General features: G+C 37.6%; 1 protein-coding gene across 2 annotated transcripts in view; it reads left to right on the top strand.

Annotated features, from left to right (window-relative positions):
• LOC127644875 (collagen alpha-1(XI) chain-like) overlaps positions 1-18890 on the top strand; it is a 113816-nt gene that overhangs the window by 56451 nt on the left and 38475 nt on the right. For both annotated transcript variants that reach the window (XM_052128282.1, XM_052128283.1), the window contains exons 14-34: positions 52-108; positions 644-697; positions 2205-2258; positions 3023-3076; positions 3294-3347; positions 4780-4833; positions 4958-5002; positions 6523-6576; positions 6663-6707; positions 7760-7813; positions 8262-8306; positions 8830-8883; positions 12464-12508; positions 12833-12886; positions 12983-13027; positions 14168-14221; positions 14371-14478; positions 15166-15219; positions 18382-18435; positions 18634-18678; positions 18787-18840. In XM_052128282.1, the coding sequence (XP_051984242.1) occupies positions 52-108; positions 644-697; positions 2205-2258; positions 3023-3076; positions 3294-3347; positions 4780-4833; positions 4958-5002; positions 6523-6576; positions 6663-6707; positions 7760-7813; positions 8262-8306; positions 8830-8883; positions 12464-12508; positions 12833-12886; positions 12983-13027; positions 14168-14221; positions 14371-14478; positions 15166-15219; positions 18382-18435; positions 18634-18678; positions 18787-18840 (1137 nt within the window). The remainder of the gene's footprint in view (positions 1-51; positions 109-643; positions 698-2204; positions 2259-3022; positions 3077-3293; positions 3348-4779; positions 4834-4957; positions 5003-6522; positions 6577-6662; positions 6708-7759; positions 7814-8261; positions 8307-8829; positions 8884-12463; positions 12509-12832; positions 12887-12982; positions 13028-14167; positions 14222-14370; positions 14479-15165; positions 15220-18381; positions 18436-18633; positions 18679-18786; positions 18841-18890) is intronic.

Here is an 18890-nt window from a genome sequence, read left to right as displayed (position 1 = left end):
CTTAGTTTTCTGCCAGGGTCTGTATTGTAACTGCTTGTTTTATTCCGGCAGCTGACCATGAGGGGGCCACCTGGTCCAATGGGATTGACAGGACGCTCCGGCCCTGTGGTGAGTGCCTTGTCTCTAACTGCCATAGATAAGGAACACAGATGATGCAGATGATAATATAAAAGCCACATGTATGCCAAGATTTACCTTCTTGAATGGCTCTTATCTTTTCCCACATAATGCTTAATAAAAAGATTTTAAACCCAACTCCCTTAGGCATGGACATCATGAAACTTCTGATAGGATCATGTGCTACACTCATGCGGCAATGATTTATGACCTGATAATAAACAGTTATTTTTGTGCTGATGTACATTCATACAGTCTGATTTTTCATTTCAAGTTAATTTCTTGAGTCGTTTTCTTGTCACTGTCTTTCATCTGCTTGTGTTTAAATGTATTAAGAATGCTCCTACAATTTCTCTCATTCTTTTCCACAGCTGCCTCCAAATCAAATGGCCTTTAAAAATAATGGCATGGGAATGTGTTTGAGTAGCCAGTGAGGGTGACCCAAACACAGCTCCATGGATATGATATTGGTGTTTTGAAAGGTGTCAAGGGTGTGAGAAGTAAAACTCAGCTGTGTTTGTTTCAGGGTGGTCCTGGTGCGCCTGGTGCAAAAGGAGACAGCGGAGATCCTGGCCCACAGGTGACTATTTCCCCTTATTTTACAGATTTCTGGACTTTTTTATTCTGTTAGATCAATCACAGCATTCTGTGGCAAATTATTATTGACCGCTAAACTGTATTTTTGACGGTTGTCCCTTCCAAATGATTTCCTGTTCTGTGTCCCTCGTATCACTTATATTATTGGATATAAATGTATTTATATTTATTTATTTGGTAAGTAGCCATGAAATATATAAAATATATATAATGTATAATGTACAGTCAGTCTGTCATTATCGCAAAATAAACTGTTCAGGATAATACAAGTCTTGATCACCCTGACAATATAAAATAACCAGTTTAATTTATCATGAAAACATATTCCATTGTCCTGGCTGTACAAATGTTGATCATTTTGATAACATGTTTTATACTGTATGTACTGTTGCATGTACTGTACTTGTGGCATACTATTTAGCAGCAGATGCTTTATTATCACTGTAAAATACATTTGGGTGTTTAGTTGTATCAACATGCTTTGAGTTGACACAACTAACCTTCAAAAACTTATGTTAAGTTGTCATTGTTTTCAGTTGATTTAACTTAAAAAAAAACATTTGTTGAATCAACTACATTTGAATCAAGTAACTTTGCCTCATTTATCGAGAGATCTTGCTACTAAGATATGTGAATTCCTCTGAATCAACTTGAAAACGTATTAGACAATATCACAAATGCTGTCCCAACAAGCTTATCAAACTTGTCTAAACAAACAGTTTATTTGTTTGCTGAATTTATTTACAGTGTGCTGTTGTTTTTTGTCATCATTTTTAGTTATTGGTTATGTGGTGATGTTAAGAGCCTATCTTTTTACTTGATGTTTTTTAATGGTAACCATTATTGAGGTTTGTTTGTCAAATGTTGAGATCTACTGTATGTGCCTCCAAAACAAGACTATTGTACATTCTGGCTTTACATACAGTATTAAGTCTCCTCTCCAGTAGTTAAAAAGTATGGGATTTATTGACATATAAGTCAAGTAAACAATACATTAATAGTGATAGTACAAACAGATCCCAACTTTTAATGCTTGAACTCAAACAGAAATAAAAACTGAATGCAGCTACCTAATTTCTGGTACTGCTTTACTCCTAAATGTTGAGCACATAAAACAAAAAATATATAAACACATTTTATAATGGATACCTACCTATTCATAGAAACCATTGGCAAATTGAACTGATTCAAATTAAGCATTTAGAGTTAATTAATCAGAACATAAAACATCAAAATTGTGTGTGCTGCAATTCACCCTGGCTAACCCCGGCTACCAGAATATATTTGAACAAAAGTCCACACAACTTGAAATAAACAGTTTTGTTAATGGATTATTTAATTGTCTCAACAAAACATTGCTGAGTTCACTCTTATGGTATGTCAGTTCAACTGAATTTTAATAAGTTAACAAAATTTTAAGGCTTCAGGTTAAAAAACAAGTTTTAAGTTGACTCAACAAATTGTTTTTTACTGTGCAATTTTTTTTTAAGGGACCAAGAGGACTTCAAGGCTCTAATGGACCACCTGGCAAAACAGGCAAGCGGGTAAGAATGGGCAGAATCTGCTCATGGTGTCATTTAGTCTCTGGTCTGCCATAAACTCCCTCCATGTTTAGGCACGGGATACAATGGGTTGGAACGGCCCTGAACGGTGTTCCAGTACCTCCGATTCAATGTTAGGGTTGTTAGGGGTGGTGTTAGGTTTACCCCCCTACAAAAATCCTAATGAATCCCCATGTTTAGGGGTTGGGAGGGTTTAATTATGATATAAAATTAGAGTTGGATTATGACTTGGCATTAGAGCTCTTGTAACTTAACTGATTGAGGATGTCAACACAAAGGTCATGGGTTTGATTCCCTGGGAAGACAATCCAATAAAATATATTCTTCAAATGCATTGAAAGTTTGCCAAATACATAAATGTAAATGTACAGAATAGTACATTATGCCAAAAAATTAATCTGCTGTACTAATGGTGAAATATGCAATGTGAAACTCAAAGGCATTACGCAAATACAGTTCACTCTCCAACCGTGCACCTGATTTTTCACGATACATTCTGTCTTTTAGCTTTCACATTTATATATCTGTTTCAGCTCAAAAGAATGTCAGATGCCTGTTGGCACAACTCTAAACTCAAACTGCTGTAGCCTCAACAAACCTAATTTAGCTGTTTTTTGTGTGTACTCACTTTCTTAATGGCATCTCCCTTCTCTCATAGATTCTGCAGTTGTTTAAAACATATGTTAAGCACATTTACCTGCTCGTAGCTCATAGAATCATGCTGATGTTGCAATCTGGTTTTACAGGGCCGAAATGGAGCCGATGGAGCTAGAGGAATTCCTGGTGAAGCCGGAGGAAAGGTAAAATTATTTCAGACACAAATGCTCCACTTCACACAACAGTAATTTTGGAACTGCTTCTACTGTATTGAATATCAGTGGTGAGTATTTGTGACCTAAGACTGTTTATGTGGCTAAAGACGTGTGGTTTACCTCTTAATATAGTAATTATGTATTTATTATAATATATGGCCTCTAACAATGTTTTATTCTTAATGCTGTGATTCCTGTTTAATAGGGGGACCGAGGATTTGATGGCCTTCCTGGTCTACCTGGTGAGAAGGGACACAGGGTATGTTCTATTCTTAGTAACATTTTTGGGTGTTTTATTAGTGAATTAGTACTTAGGGGTAATTCACTAAGCATATATTGCAGTGGACTTTGTATATTTGCACATGTGGTCTTCTTTTTTTAGCAACTGATTCACCAAAAAAATTATGTAAATCATGTAATGGCACAAACATACCCAAAATTTGGAGCTGAATGCAATTTAGACTTCACAATTTTTCCTGTGAAGGATGCACCTGACTACAATGATCTTACACACTTAATTGGGACTGTATTGCATTGCACTTCTACTGCTATTCAGGCACCTGAATCAGATTTTGAAAATGCATGACTACACCAGCTATATAAAGTACTGTATTATGTATCAGTGAATAAGATGCAAGTTATTCCTTTGAAATACCACATGCAAAAGAAGGCCTTATGCCCGACTCAGGGTGTCAACAAATTTGCTCAACATCAGCATCGCTTTGTTATCCACATTTAAAGTGCTGCAGATGTCTTGTTTTGATTTTAGCGCTGACATGGAAATACATCATCAGAGTTGTCCGGTTATCGTTGGCTGTCGCTTCAAAAGTTCAGCGTCAACATGGTCAACACTGAAATTGTTTGAACTTTGAGCGCCACATTAAAATGCTTGACAGAAGCAAAATGTGGTGACAGGGCTGATGTTGACACTTTAATATTTGCCAATACTGATGCAAGTCATGTGGGAGTTCCTTTAGTTTTTCATTGTTGTTGTAATACTTTAAATCGAACCAAATTGTTCTAGACAGCAGAACGGAGGCCTGACTGCCACTGGTGACAATTTCTTAATGCTAAATTATCAAACTTTCAGCTTTACAGAAGCAGTGCTTTATGGTTATGTGAACAATTCTTGCTGGTTATATTTCATTCCACAAAGGCAGCCTTCATGCAGAAGTCTACAGTATTTCGTTAACTCCATTTGAACAACTTCTTAGCTTTTGCCAATACTGAAAGGGCTTGTACGTTTTTATAATGTTCCATGTCTGCTGCTGTATGTTCTATCTACAGTATTGACAGCCATAGTAGCAGCAAAAGTTGACCTAATTCTAGTGACGGCTCAGCTGAGGGTGAAGGGGGGTGTGCGGAGTGATGGTGCTCCACTGGCAATGGAAGGCTGCCCTCACTAGGCACAGCAGAGTGTGGCATGTCTGGCCTAGACTAGCTTGTTGAAAGAGAGCCACAGATCATAGGGATCTGTGTGTATTTCTAGTCAAAGTGCTGTACTCCTAATCCTATCCTGTGTAATTACAGGCCCTGGTACACTATAGCCTCTTCTTATAGGGATGCAGTCTTAGAAATAGTGGTCATAGGCCTTTACAATGCACTGTGCCAAAAGCAGGCAGGGATGATAATAAAGCATTTTCTATTTTTCTCCCTCTATCATTTCATCCATTTTCTCTTTCTTTCTCCAGGGTGAGCATGGTCCCATCGGTCTGCCAGGCCCTCCGGGAGAGGACGGACCAAGGGTGCGTGTTTCCTTGTCCAACTGACACAAATTTGTCTTGGTTTATTTTGGTGAACTTGCATGGTTGAGTGCAGACACAATGGACTGCAGTGACATGGCAAGCGTGTTTGTGCTCTTGTCTGCAGGGTGAGGACGGCGAGATCGGACAGAGGGGAATGCCAGGAGAGGGTGTAAGCATCTCTATCTTCATTTAGAACAGACCTTTAATAGCTTCACTGCCTGCCTAAAAAAGCATGACTGCCCATTATAATTACTCCAAATGAGTGCCCCACCCTGCTCTTTCCTGCAAGCATACACCTCAAAATTCTGGATTTGTTGCTCATTGAGTTAATAGCCCTGTACGCTCAGGAACGGAGCCCTGCAATTTTCTATTTTCTATCTTTCTTTGTTTCTCAAGGCACACTAATGTTGTCCGTTACTACACTTACACTTTGACTAAATATTCCATCAGCAGGAAAGTAACAAATAGCTGCGTTAGCCCTGAAGCCATGACCCTTTTAGGGTCCCAATATTTGTAAGCATCATGGTAATTTTGAAATTAATAATTATTTACCTTCAAATTATTTAATATAATTATGTTACTCTGACTGTTGATAGACTGTTGATAGAAATTTGAAGTGGAACTCAAGTGGACAATATGTTTATATTTGTGAGAAAAAATGTCAAATACCTCTCAAAGAACGCTTAAAGAAACATATTTCTAGCTACACTACCAGTGAAAAATTGTGACTTATTATTATTATTATTCCATTTTAGAATCATATTAAATTCATCAAAACTATGAAACAGCACAAAAATTGACCACAAAAAAAATTAAAAAGTTAACCAAATCAAAACCTTCTATTAAACCAAACCAAAAAAAGCAAAAAATAAGCAAAAAATTTAACTTTTACTAGATTACTTTTCACATCTCATGAAGTTCTTTGGACAATCTCTCAACCAGCCTTATGAGGTATCCATGCACCTGGGATGTTTTTTTAAGCAGTTTTAAAAGAGTTCCCAGGTTGACGACTTGGATGATTTGTATGTTGGCTCCTTTTCCTCCACTATATGAAACAAAAAAATTAGTTTTATTTTAATTAGTAACAGAATTTATACAATATTTGCTAAAAATATATATATTATATATATATATATATATATATATATATATATATATATATATATATATATATATATATATATATATATATGTATATATATATATATCTTTTTGAAAAAATCTTGTATATAAATTCCTAAATTGAAAAAATGTAAACAGTATTTGCTACAAAATTATTTTCCACTAGCAATTCCAGCTCATCAATTCAAAATAAATTAATAAAATAAATGAATTGTATTTTTATATAGAAACTCATACATTGGCACGATTTATACATTATTTGCCATAATAATAATTTTCACTCTCCGACTCCGCTCATCCGTTCAAATAAAAAGCAATTGCTTACTTAAATGTTAGCTTTAAATGTATAGATTTTTGTAGTTGTCTAACATTGATACACATGCTTCAAAATGTCAAAATAAAAAGATATAAAAAATCATAAGAAGCAAATTCAGTCAAAATACTGTATGTCCAAACTTTCCGCTGTCTTATATCTTAATGTCACTGAGTTTAACAAGGTCACGTTTGTTTAATTGAGGATAATGGTCAAATTATTTCTCACAACATGCTTTTTGTGTTGAACATCAGGGTCCAAGAGGACTGCTTGGCCCCAGAGGAGCTTCTGGTACCCCTGGACAGCGTGTACGTACAATAAACAAACCTTCTTAATTATCACTATTCAGATCGCATGAAAGACATACTTAGACACCTTTTTTACTCTCATACAGGGTCTTCCTGGATTGGATGGACCACCTGGCCCTAAAGGAAACTTGGTAAGGATTTTTCAGTTTTTCCCCTTTATTAACACTCCTGGTTAACACTCTTTTGCAGACAATTTCTGACCTCTAAAATGTAGGTGTTTTCCAGAGCAAAGGTCACAGCTAAATAAGATTATTAGATAAGAAAAACACAGTAGGCCTGGCAGAGGAGAACTAATGTCAGAGTTACTGGGGCAGCAGGGGGTGATCTTTGACCTGGAAGTGCTGAAATTTAGAAGGTACATGAAATTTGCCACTTTGACATGCAAGGCAGGAAGTGAAGAATTAATCTAGGTATACTCATTTTTCACCAGGGTTATGTTTGGTTCTAAAAGATTATTTTAAAGTCTGATTTATTGTGCACTGTTTAAAATAAAATTATGAACTTTCCTTTAACTCAATATCTTCCTCCAAATACAGCTGCTTTTCATACTCTACTTAGTTTGTTATTAGACCAGCTAGGTTGAAATTGGGTAATCTTGCAAAAAATTTTTGTGGTACAATATAAATTAACTAGTTTGATTCAACACATTTTATTATTCAACTTTTCTGAATTAATCTGACTACATTAGGTTCCAACAAAAATGCATTAAGGGTTACATCAGGAATAAATAGCTGCTTATGGTAACCATTTTAGGTAATAATTTTTTTCCAGTGTACAGGGATTGGCACCCCAACATTTCAGATCAACAAATGAGACTTTATCACACACTTTAACCCATATAGAATATATGGCAATGCTAGAAAAGGCTCACTTGTAATTCCTCTACCCATCTCCATGTCAAGTATTTCTCTTTGCCAGTGGTACTGTATAAATCTGCTATAATAGATTTTATTACAGTAGGCTGCACAACTCATCAAGTAAGGCCAATGGAAAAATGATGGATATGCAATTCACACATGTCTGTTGTTCAACATGTTGAGTATTTAGGAGTTTGAAGTATTGGACTTTTGCGATGGGGCTGTTTTTCATATCTGTATAAAATGTCATAGGCTCACTGGAGCAGTGAAGTGAAGTAATGATTATAGTGTATTATATTAAGTATTTCCATTGAATGTTCTAATAGGGTCCTCAAGGAGAGCCTGGACCCCCTGGTCAACAGGGTAACACCGGTCCACATGTATGTATTGGTCAATCACCTTTCGTCTATTTGAATATTTTCTTTTCCTTCATTCTCTTTCTTTCTCCCAGATAGCCTGATATGTGTTTTTCTGATCAAGAATTTATTCCTTCTCACATTTATTCTGCTGAATTAACTTTTTCTTTTTTCTTTTTAATTGTTCTCTTATATGAATAGAAATGTCTGTGAATTAACAGTTATATATATATATATATTGCTCACTACCGATTAACCCTATCCCTAAAAGAAAACATTTTAGAATGAATGTATCATTTTTCTAAATGAGGATATCCCAAAATGGGAGGCTTTTGTCAGATTAAGATTAATTCTGAAAGTTGCTCACACAGCTTTTTCCAAAATAAATGTTACTGTCAGATTTCCTCACCCCTTGAACACCTTGTATTATACACTAGTTTGTGTATCTGACTTTTTAAATCTTGTCTTGTAGGGTCTGCCTGGTCCTCAAGGTCCGATTGGTCCACCTGGAGAGAAAGTGAGTTTGTGAGCTGGCCGTCCCACAAGCCGTCGTCTTTGTTATTACAGACGCTGTTATTCTGCCCTAACCCTATAAATGATTCAACAGACTCTTTGGTTTGCTAGCAGATCACTGCTGACTAGAGGAAAATCCACATACACAAACACACACACATACATACATAAAGACTCGCTAATGCTTCAACAAGCAGAAGATATGCTTACATTTATAACTGTCATTGGTTAGTCTTTCAGACAAGCATTTTGTCAGGGCTGCTGGAAGGAGGCCAGAGAGAGGTTGAAATGTGACTCCAGTAGTGGTGGAGTGTTTCCAGACAAACCATATGATTAGATCTATTCCTTACTATGAGGAAAAAGATGATAATGAAATGCTTTACGATTTAACTGCTTCTAAAAGTTGCCTATAGTGAATCACTTGGGCACACCAGTAATCTGTACCTTAATTGTGAGGGTTTATCCTTTGCCCTTTTTTTACTACCTTCCTACTTTTCTCAATTATATTGTTTCTTTCTCTCTCATAGGGTCCTGGAGGGAAACAGGGCCTGCATGGGTTGGCCGGGGCTGATGGGCCTCCTGTAAGTGGATTTTACCTATATTTATGTTCCTCCCTTCTGTAAAACACCATGTTCATGTGACACTCAAAGCACTACAAAATGCATACATCACTAGCCATAAACCAGCATGAAGATAACCTGTGAATGAGGGAAATGTGTCATCTGTTTGAGAGAATTTTTTTTAATGAATTGGCTCCTTTTTAAATTCATGAGTTTGAATTTGAATTGAGGATACTGAATTGGAATTTGAGTTGAAAGAAGGGGAAATTTACTGAGTTGCAATAAAAAAAAAAAAAAATCCACATTTCATTTCATTTATCAATGAATGTCATTCAAAGTCCAGTAAACAGAAAAGAAGCAACATCAATATTTAGTGTGACCACCTTTGCTTTCAAAACAGCACCAATTGTCCTAGGTACACCTGGACACAGTTTTAGTTTTTTGGCAGATAGGATGTTCCAAGCTTCTTGGAGAAATTACCACTGGTTCTTCTTTCTATTTAGGCTGTCTCAATTGCTTTTGTCTCTTCACGTAATCCCAGACTATATGATATGTGTATATGTGTATTATGGGGGCCAAACAGGAAATAATTGTATAAAAACTGAATATATAAATGTAAATCCGAATATATACTTGTAAATCAAAATATATACTGAAAGTATAAATCTGAATATGTGTGTGTATATGTATATATATATATATATATATATATATATATATATATATATATATATATATGAATGTACAGTTATAAATCCTGAATAAATAGTTGAATGTCTGAACATCTACAACTATGAACATCTAAGATGGCGCTGCAGATGGCCGCCTCGGTATGGTGCTCTCCAGTTCTTTTGCTGTTTTTGATTATTCAGACAATCTTTTACCAGTTTTTGATTATTTGGACAGTCTGTTGGACATTTTAGTCAGAGGGACTGCGTGCTAAAAGATGCAAACTTGGGAATTTAGCTGGCGTGCTAGTCAAGCACTGACAGTGAAGCATTCGAACCACACTGCCAAGCATCCATCTAGCTAATCTCCGCTCTTTCTTTAACAAAAAGGACAAATTACTTCTCTTCACCCGCAAAAATAAGGACTTTGCAAATTCTACTGCATTGTGATTCACGGAAAACAAGCAGAGTGAAACTATTCTGGATAGCGCATTACATCTGCCGGGCTTCCAGCTGTTCAGAGTGGATCACTCCGTGGAGTTAATGTGAAAAACGAGAGATGGTGGAACATGTTTTTACGTCAACAAATGTTGGTGTACAGATATAACAATGCTGAAGATGTGCTGTCCTAATTTAGAGGCACTCTTCATAAACATCTACTTGCTGCAGGAGTTTTCCTCATGTATTCTTGTGAGTGTTTATATTCCTCCACACATGTGCATGAATGTAGCATTGCAACAGCTGGCTGATCAGTTCACAGACATGGAGCAACAACACCCAGATTCACTTATTATTATTCTTGGAGAATTTATGAAGGCAAATGTCACATGTGAACTGCCCAAATACAGACAGCACATTACATGCCCCACCAGAGACAGAAATTCTCTTGATCATTGCTACACAACATTAAAGGATGCATTTGGGACTCTCTGATCACTCCCTGGTTCATCATCTTCCGACCTACAGGCATAAACTAAAAGCAGCTAAACCTGTAATAAAGACTGTAAAAAGATGGACGAATGAATCAGAGCTGGACCTACAAGCCTACTTTGACTGCACTGATTGGAGTGTTTAAGAAGCTGACATCACAGACCTGGATGAGCTCACAGATACTGTAACATCATATATACGTTTCTGTGAGGACATGTGTAGTCCTACTAGGACTTATTTAACATACAACAACAGCAAATCAAGGTTTACATCAAAACTCAGGCAGCTTTGTCATGCCAAAGAGGATGCTTACAGATGTGGGCATAATATCTTGTACAATCAGGCCTAATAAAGACTGATAAAGGAGATTCTGAAAAGTTTTCAGCTAACTACCCTGCGTCAGTGTGGAGAGGCCTGAAAGCCTTTACCAACTACAAGACACCATTCCCCAACACTGTAGGGAATCAACAACTGGCTAACGACCTGAATGTGTTACTGTAGAATTGAAAAGTCTAGTCACATATCCCACACCCGCTCAGACATTCTCAACACACAAACATTTACACTTCTTGCCACCCCTTCTCCCCTCTCCTGCTACTAGACCTGCACTTAAGATCTGTGAAGATGATGTGTACTGGATCTTCTGGAAACAGAAGACAAGAAAAGCAAAAGGCCCAGATGATGTTTTACACACTTGTCTAAAATCCTGTGCTGACCAGCTGGCCACCGTCTTCACACATATCTTCAACATATCACTGGAGCAGTGTTATGCTGCTGCTTCAAATGCTCCACAATCCTCTCATCCCAAAGAAACCCAAGATCAAAGGACTTAATTACTTCCGCTCTGACCCGTCGCTCTGACATCTGTAGTCATGAAGTCATTTGAGAGGTGTTGGCCTACCTGAAGGACATCACTGAACCCTTTCTAGATCCCCTATCATTTGCTTATAATAGAACAGATCTGTGGATGATGCAGTCAGTATGGGACTGTATTACATACTTCAACATCTAGACAGACCAGGGACTTTTGCAAGGGTACTATTTGTTGACTTCAGTTCAGCTTTTAACACCATCAACCCTGTTCTCCTATGGATTAAATTAACCCAGCTTTCTGTTCCCGGCTCTATATGTCATTGGATCACCAACTTTCTGACAGACAGGCAGCAGCTAGTGAGAATGGGGACATTTACCTCCAGCACATGTACAATCACTACTGGTGCCCCCCAAATAATCTTTTTTGTCACATTGGATGTGTGCAGTTCTATTAGGGTGGGTAGGGGAGTGCCTATAATCCTCTCAGCAGTCCGAACTATCCTTTGAAGTCTTCTGATGTCTGACTTGGTAGCTGAACCAAACCAGACAGTTATAGAAGTGTAGAGGACAGACTCAATGACTGCTGAGTAGAACTGCATCAGCAGTGCGATCAACTGGTGAAGGAAGTAAAACCTCTGGCAGCTACCAAGTCAAAGACATCAGAAGAGGATAGTTCAGACTGCTGAGCTGGTGTAAAAAACGGGTGTACTTTTTCACCATTTGAAAAAAGTTTTTTTTCATCAAATCTAGACAGGACCCATTTCCAGCAGCCATCACTCTAACAACTTATCCTTGAGTAAATAGCTAATTTGATACTTGAAAATCACTTGCCATTATATCAAACACTGCTGAAAGCTATTTGGTTCATTAAATGAAGCTTAACATTGTCTTTGTGTTTGTTTTTGAGTTGCCACAGTATGCAATAGACTGGCATGTCTTAAGCAAAACAGCTTTGACGGAATGTTCATTTTTAGGTGAACTATCCCTCTACTGCTGTGAATACTATGTATTACTATGTATGTTACTCTATACTGTACCCACATACTGTACCTTAAATTAATTTGCCACATGCCATTATAAGAATAACTTGGTTACATGTCTTGATGTAAAAAGGGAAACAGATTTTCAGACCTAAGCAGTCACTGAAATTGTTCAAACTGAAGATGCTTTTGTTTGTAATCCTTGCACAGGGTCACCCTGGGAAAGAGGGACCTGCCGGGGAAAAAGGAGCAGCTGTGAGTATGCTTTTTTATTTAGCCTCTAGATGAATTGTCAATCTGAGTTCCAGTTATTGACCACATTTCAAACACAATGTAACTAAACTCCCGAAAGGTGCTATTTTGCAGCTGTCTGTAAGCTCAGGAGAAAATGTGCTGGCAGAATAGAGCAGTTGGTTAAGGACTGTCAGATTTATAATGAAAGCATTACAGTAGCAAAATTAGAGTAATTTCTCTGCAATCAACACTTAACATTAGAGAGGCTCTTTAGAAGTTTAACATTTTATTCTGTTGTGTTATAATCCTAACTTTTTAATGTTATTGTGTTATTGCCACCTATAGGGCCAAACAGGTCCCCATGGGTCCATTGGCTATCCCGGCCCTCGTGGTGTGAAGGTACACAGCCTGTATTCCCTTCATCTCACTTACGCTTTTACCTCTGTGCTCTGATTCTGTTCATCAGAGTCTCTATTCATTGTTGTGTCCATATAGGGTGCCGAGGGCGTGCGTGGTTTGAAGGGCCACAAAGGCGAGAAGGTGAGTAAACAACCATGTCCTCTGTCTTAGTCCTCAATTCTTTCCTGTCTCCTTCACTAAGCTGTTGTGTCTGTCCCAAGAATGAGGCACACAGGTGATATGCCAACAGCTCTGAGAGTGGAAAGTCACTTCAGCCATTTCAATGACAAGCTGCACTGAAATGGCTTCAATCAACTGGCATTAAATAATCTGTGGAGTCACTTGGAGAAATTCTAAACTGGAAGGTGGCCCAATGCCATTTCTGTTGGAGTCAGTGTCTGTATGATTTCTCTCTACCATAGCTCAGTTTTTCCAGTTACCTTTCTGAAAAGACCAGCTTAGACTAGCATGAATTTTCATGCTGGTCCAGACTGGTTAATGTTGGTCAGTGCTGTTGTGGTGCTGGTCCAGCTGGCAGACCTGCATTTTCTTGTTGGTGATGGTGGGAACAGAAGATATGGCAGAATAAATATGTTTTTGTCAATAAAAATTGTTTTTAAAGGTGAAGTTTGAAAGTATTTTCCCCATCCTAGTTTAATATACAAAGACGTAAGTCATTCATATGCGTAAGTATATAAGTATATACATAAGTAAGCCATTCTTAGCTTGATTTCCTTAACCGTAAACTCTGTGCCTCTGTGGTGCTAAAAAAGTAGTTGGAAAGCTGTCTAAAAACCATGTTTATTCTTGCAATTCTGTTTGTTAGCGCTAATGACGCAGAAAATCCGCACTTCAGCTTTAAAGTGTCTTATCTGCTTGAGACAACATTTATTGTTTCATTGATTGGAGAATGAATTAACAGGCTTGTTTTTTTTTTTTTTGCCAGGTCTCTCAATGTCATTGATATTAACATGATCTGTCAAGTACATCATCTTTGATTCAACAACAACTATATTCACTCTCTAATAAGCGGTGTGATTTTCAGATTTGTGATTTCATTTCTCAGCCTCACTGAGGTGATGTGAACCAACACTAGACCACTAGATGTCAGCATTCAACTGCTGTTGCCCTATGGGGAGTACTAGGAGGGAAAATGTGCCCCTTTAGTTCTTTAAAATGCTTGATAGCTTATTCAGTGTGTATCATTCTTCTATTTCATTTTTATGAACTCAAAAGTGTTTCCATTTTCCCAAATTAATGATCTGATCCGACTGATTTCAGGGAGAGGATGGTTTTCCTGGGTTCAAGGGTGACATGGGCATCAAGGGAGACAAGGTGAGAAGGAAGGACTGCCTTGTTTAATTAATTCCAATTCAACCATAGTTTACTACACTGCAGGATATTCAGATTTGAGTTGTTATGAGACTAGTATAATGTTTGTAAATGTTTTGTACATTGTATAATATTTGTACATTGGTGTTCAGGGAGAGAGTGGTGTGTTGGGGTCCAGAGGAGAGGACGGACCGGAGGGGCCGAAAGGTAAATCGGGGCCCAGTGGAGAGATTGGACCTATGGGCATGGCAGGAGAGAAGGTAGGTTTACTTAAAACTTAACTATACACAATGCACATTATCATATGCAGGATTGTTCATTTGTGATTTCTCGAAAGTGCACATTACATATTATGGCAAAGTACATAAAAGGGATTTTATTTATTTGTTTTTTTATTTATTTATTTATATGTTGATTCCTCATGGTTTATCTTGGGCCAATTGTCATGTATGTAGAATTTCTAATTTTTTTTCAATTACTGATCATTCCATATTCACAGCCACCCATGATTATTTGTTCTGTGAGTGTGTATTTGGCTGGTCATGTGATCTTAACATGTCCGGGCCAATGAGACATATAACTGTAGTCTTCATCTCATGTGAGGGAAGGCCCATGTTAAACATATTTTATGTAAGTTTCATATTACTGAGAGCACATTTAAAAATGATTGGCCCTGGAAAGAACAAACAATAGGGTACTCATAGTGTCTCTCATAAATTATTAATATGTATAGGAATTAAAACATACAAAAAAAATTCTCATAACTCATAAGTTAGTTCTGTACGCTGATTTTAAAGGTCAGCCAAATGTTCCATTACAGCTTTCATATGGTTTTGCAATTTGTGCAGGGTGGTGAAATGTTTATATAGAACCTATTGTGTGCTTTAAAAACTCAAAATCACACTGTCTGGGCCGTTATAGAGTTTGTTCTTATTTGTTTATTGTAGGGAAAACTTGGTGTTCCAGGATTGCCTGGCTACCCAGGAAGACTAGGTCCTAAGGCAAGTCCGCAATACATTTTTTACTATCATTACACGTCTATTTATTGGTATTTTTTCCTCTTGTGGTTCAACAACACCATTTTATCATTTCTTTTTTTTTTTTTAAGTTTTCATTTTAGCTCTACTGCATCTCATTTCTGATATATTTCCCACTGTTATTTTAAGAGGTCATTATTTACAAACAAAACAAGCAAACAATCAAATATTAACATTAAAATTAAACTATATAATTGTTATCTCTCTTTTCAACAATGCAACTGTCAATAAGGCTTTATGTATACTTTGTCAAGCACTGCATTTGACACACAAGGCCCGACGTTCACTGAGAGCCTGTGCTAACAGAGTTAATGGAATAAACTCATTCTCCATGACTGTGCTTTATCTGTGCACTGTGCCAAACTGCAATATTATCACTTGACCACCCAGCATGCTAAAGCTCCAGGCCCGTGAACATCCATTAGACCATGCAGACACACGTTGTGTTGCAATGTTTGTCAGTTTATTGAGACTGTCCAGCCTACTGACACCAACCAAATAATAATGTTGGTGGTCCACCCATATAGCTTGAATTTCCCTGTATTTATTGACACAGATGTATTTATGATTTATTTATGTATTTATTTGTAAAATGGACATTTATTTTCTTTTAAATTGCAAGTTGTACAAAGTAACATTAAAATAATACTTTTGTGGACAATTTTATTTGACAGCTACTTTGACTCCAGGTTCCAGTTCTCCACTTTTTCTTTTCTTTTTTCATTCTTTTTTTTCTGTTAAGCATTCTGGGTGTTTTTACATCCTCTCAGGCCTGTTCAGGGTCTGTCAACGCCCCAGTGTTACAATTTTGTTTTGTGTATTTACAGTTGTCTGACCTGTTTCTATTATCATGTGCAGGCGACTGGCTCGTGGACTAAATTACTGATGCGTATCCATTGTTAGACTTACATGGGCCATCTCTCCCTTGTTGCTCTGCCAGACTAATTCGACCTTCAATTCCATCTCCTGTCCTTGTGCTAACAATCACTCATCCCTCCTGTTTACCAACTCCACAACCATGCCCTCTGATTGTCATCATTATAACACTATTAATAGCAGTAATGTTGTTGAATTATTCTTCAAAGACACCCTCTGTCTGTCAACATAATTCACTTTTGTGGGGACAAATATTGGATACTTTATTTGACTTTAAATGAATGTTCTGAGTTCAATGCAACTTTCACTTGCTAACCTTGTCTGTACAAAGTTATATCTAATTTTTCAACTCCTTGCATGTAAAGCATGTAAACCTTGTAACTTTCACATGATACATGCAAGAATAACTTAAAGGAGTAGTTCATGAAAATTCTCTTATCATTTACACACCGTCATGCCATCCCAGATGAATTTCTTTTGCAGAACACAAATAAAGATTTTTAGAAGCATATCTCAGCTCTCTGGGTCCATACAATGCAACTGAATTGTAAACAGAACTTTGAAGCTCTAAAATGCATATAAAGGCAGCATAAAAGTAACCCAAATGACTCCAATGGTTAATCCATGTCTTTAGATATTAAATGTTTGTTGTGGGTGAGAAACAGATCAATATTGAAGTCCTTTTTATCTATTAATCTCCACCTTTGACCACCTCGACCAGTAGGTGGCAATATGTACAAAGAAACACAAAAAAACTAAATTAAAAACAATTTGGAAGTGAAAGTGGTAATTTATAGTGAAAAAGGACTTAAATGTTGGTCTGTTTTTTACCCCACCTTGCTTTAGAAGATATGGATTTAACAACTGGATTGGATTACTTTTATGCTGCCTTTATATGCCACCATTCACTTGCATTGTGTGCACTTACAGAACTGAGATATTCTTCTAAAACTCTTAGTTTTTGTTCTGCAGATGAAAGAAAGTCATACACATCAATATGGCATGAGGGTAAAAGATGAGAGAATGTTCATTTTTGGGTGAACTATTCCTTTAAAAGGACTATTACATAGAGAAAAATCCAACCACAGGCAATTACATCACTAATGCATAACCAGAGGTTCATCTCTCATAATCAATCAAAATCAAATTCCTTTATTGTCGCTCAACCATATACACAAGTGCAACAGTGGGTGAAAGTCTTGGGTGCAGTTCTTAGCAACATAGTAGTATGACAATTACAATAAACATCTGATTTACACAACACAGTTTACATATCTGTTACACAACACAATATACACCTAATAATATATAATATACAGTATACACAAAATAAGAAGACTGTATACAATAAAAATACACTGTACAAATCCCCCATGTAATCAGTGGAGATAAATATGATGTTTTGTGTTGACATTCAGCTGTTGGTTGATAGTCAGTTGATAAGAGAAGTATAAAATGTGAGTCAAGTCTGAGGCTAATAAAGGGCGGTGCTGAAATATGTATCGTGATCAATCAAGAGTTCAAAAGTCTGATTGCTTGGGGGAAGAAGCTGTCATGATGTCGGCTGGTGTGGGTCCTGATGCTGCAATACCTCCTGCCTGATGGTAGCAGAGAGCAGCACATGGCTCGGGTGGCTGGAGTCTCTGATGATCCTCCAAGCTTTTTTCACACACCACCATATAGATGTCCTGTAGGGACGGAAGCTCACCTCTGATAATGTGTCTGGTAGTTCACACCACCCTTTGCAGGGCTTTGTGGTTGAAGGTGGTGCTGTTGACTTACCAGGCAGTGATGTAGCCAGTCAGGATGCTCTCTACAATGCAGGTGTAGAACCTTGTGAGGATGTGTTGGTTCATTCCAAACTTTCTCATCTGTCTCTGGAAGAAGAGGCGCTGGTGAGCCTTCTTCACAACGGCCTCAGTGTGGACGGACCATGTGAGTTCCTCAGTGATGTGGACACCGAGGAACTTGAAGCTGCTGACTCTCTCCATCAGTGTTCCATTGATGGTGATGGGGCTGTGTTCTCTGTCTTTCTTCCTGAAGTCCACTACAAGCTCCTTGGTCTTACTGACATTGAGGGAAAGGTTGTGCTCCGGACACCAGCATGACAGAGTGTGCACCTCCTCTCTGTAGGCTGTTTCATCATTGTCAGTGATCTGCCTTGAACAGTAGTCCCACCACTGAAAGGATGAATTTGACAAGCTACTTTGGTACCACTTAATTAATCTAATCATTCATCTCCATCTTCAGGGCTCTAATGGTTTTGCTGGCTTCCCTGGAGCCAATGGAGAGAAGGGAGGAAGGGTATGTATGAGGCCTTATACTCATTAATCTGAACAAACCACAACCTGGTAGGAGCCTTTTCTATCATTGGTCTGTGATTATGATAACAAACCACCTCTACCACACCCGCCGGTTGACCAATCTTACAACTAGATTTAGAAGCTTGCAGTAAGGTTGTAATTTCATAGATATACTGACATCCGTTTGGTTGTTTTTTAGGGTATTGCTGGCAAAGCAGGTCCAAGAGGACAACGAGGTCCAACGGTATGACAATATGAAAAGTTAAATTCTTTAATGTAGAGATGAACAATGTTTTGAATTCACAGACACTAGTAATAATCAAGGCATAACACTAATGTGACATGTTCTCAGGGTCCCCGTGGTGGAAGAGGAGCCAGGGGTCCAACAGGAAAACCTGGACCAAAGGTCAGACTTCAATCACCAATCATAAATCAACTCAATCTCATTTTATGGGA

This window comes from Xyrauchen texanus, chromosome 6, assembly GCF_025860055.1.
Source record: "Xyrauchen texanus isolate HMW12.3.18 chromosome 6, RBS_HiC_50CHRs, whole genome shotgun sequence".
In the NCBI taxonomy this organism is placed as follows: Eukaryota; Metazoa; Chordata; class Actinopteri; order Cypriniformes; family Catostomidae; genus Xyrauchen; species Xyrauchen texanus.
The sequence above is the reverse complement of the archived record's forward strand: the minus strand, read 5'-3'. Positions and strand labels throughout refer to the sequence as shown.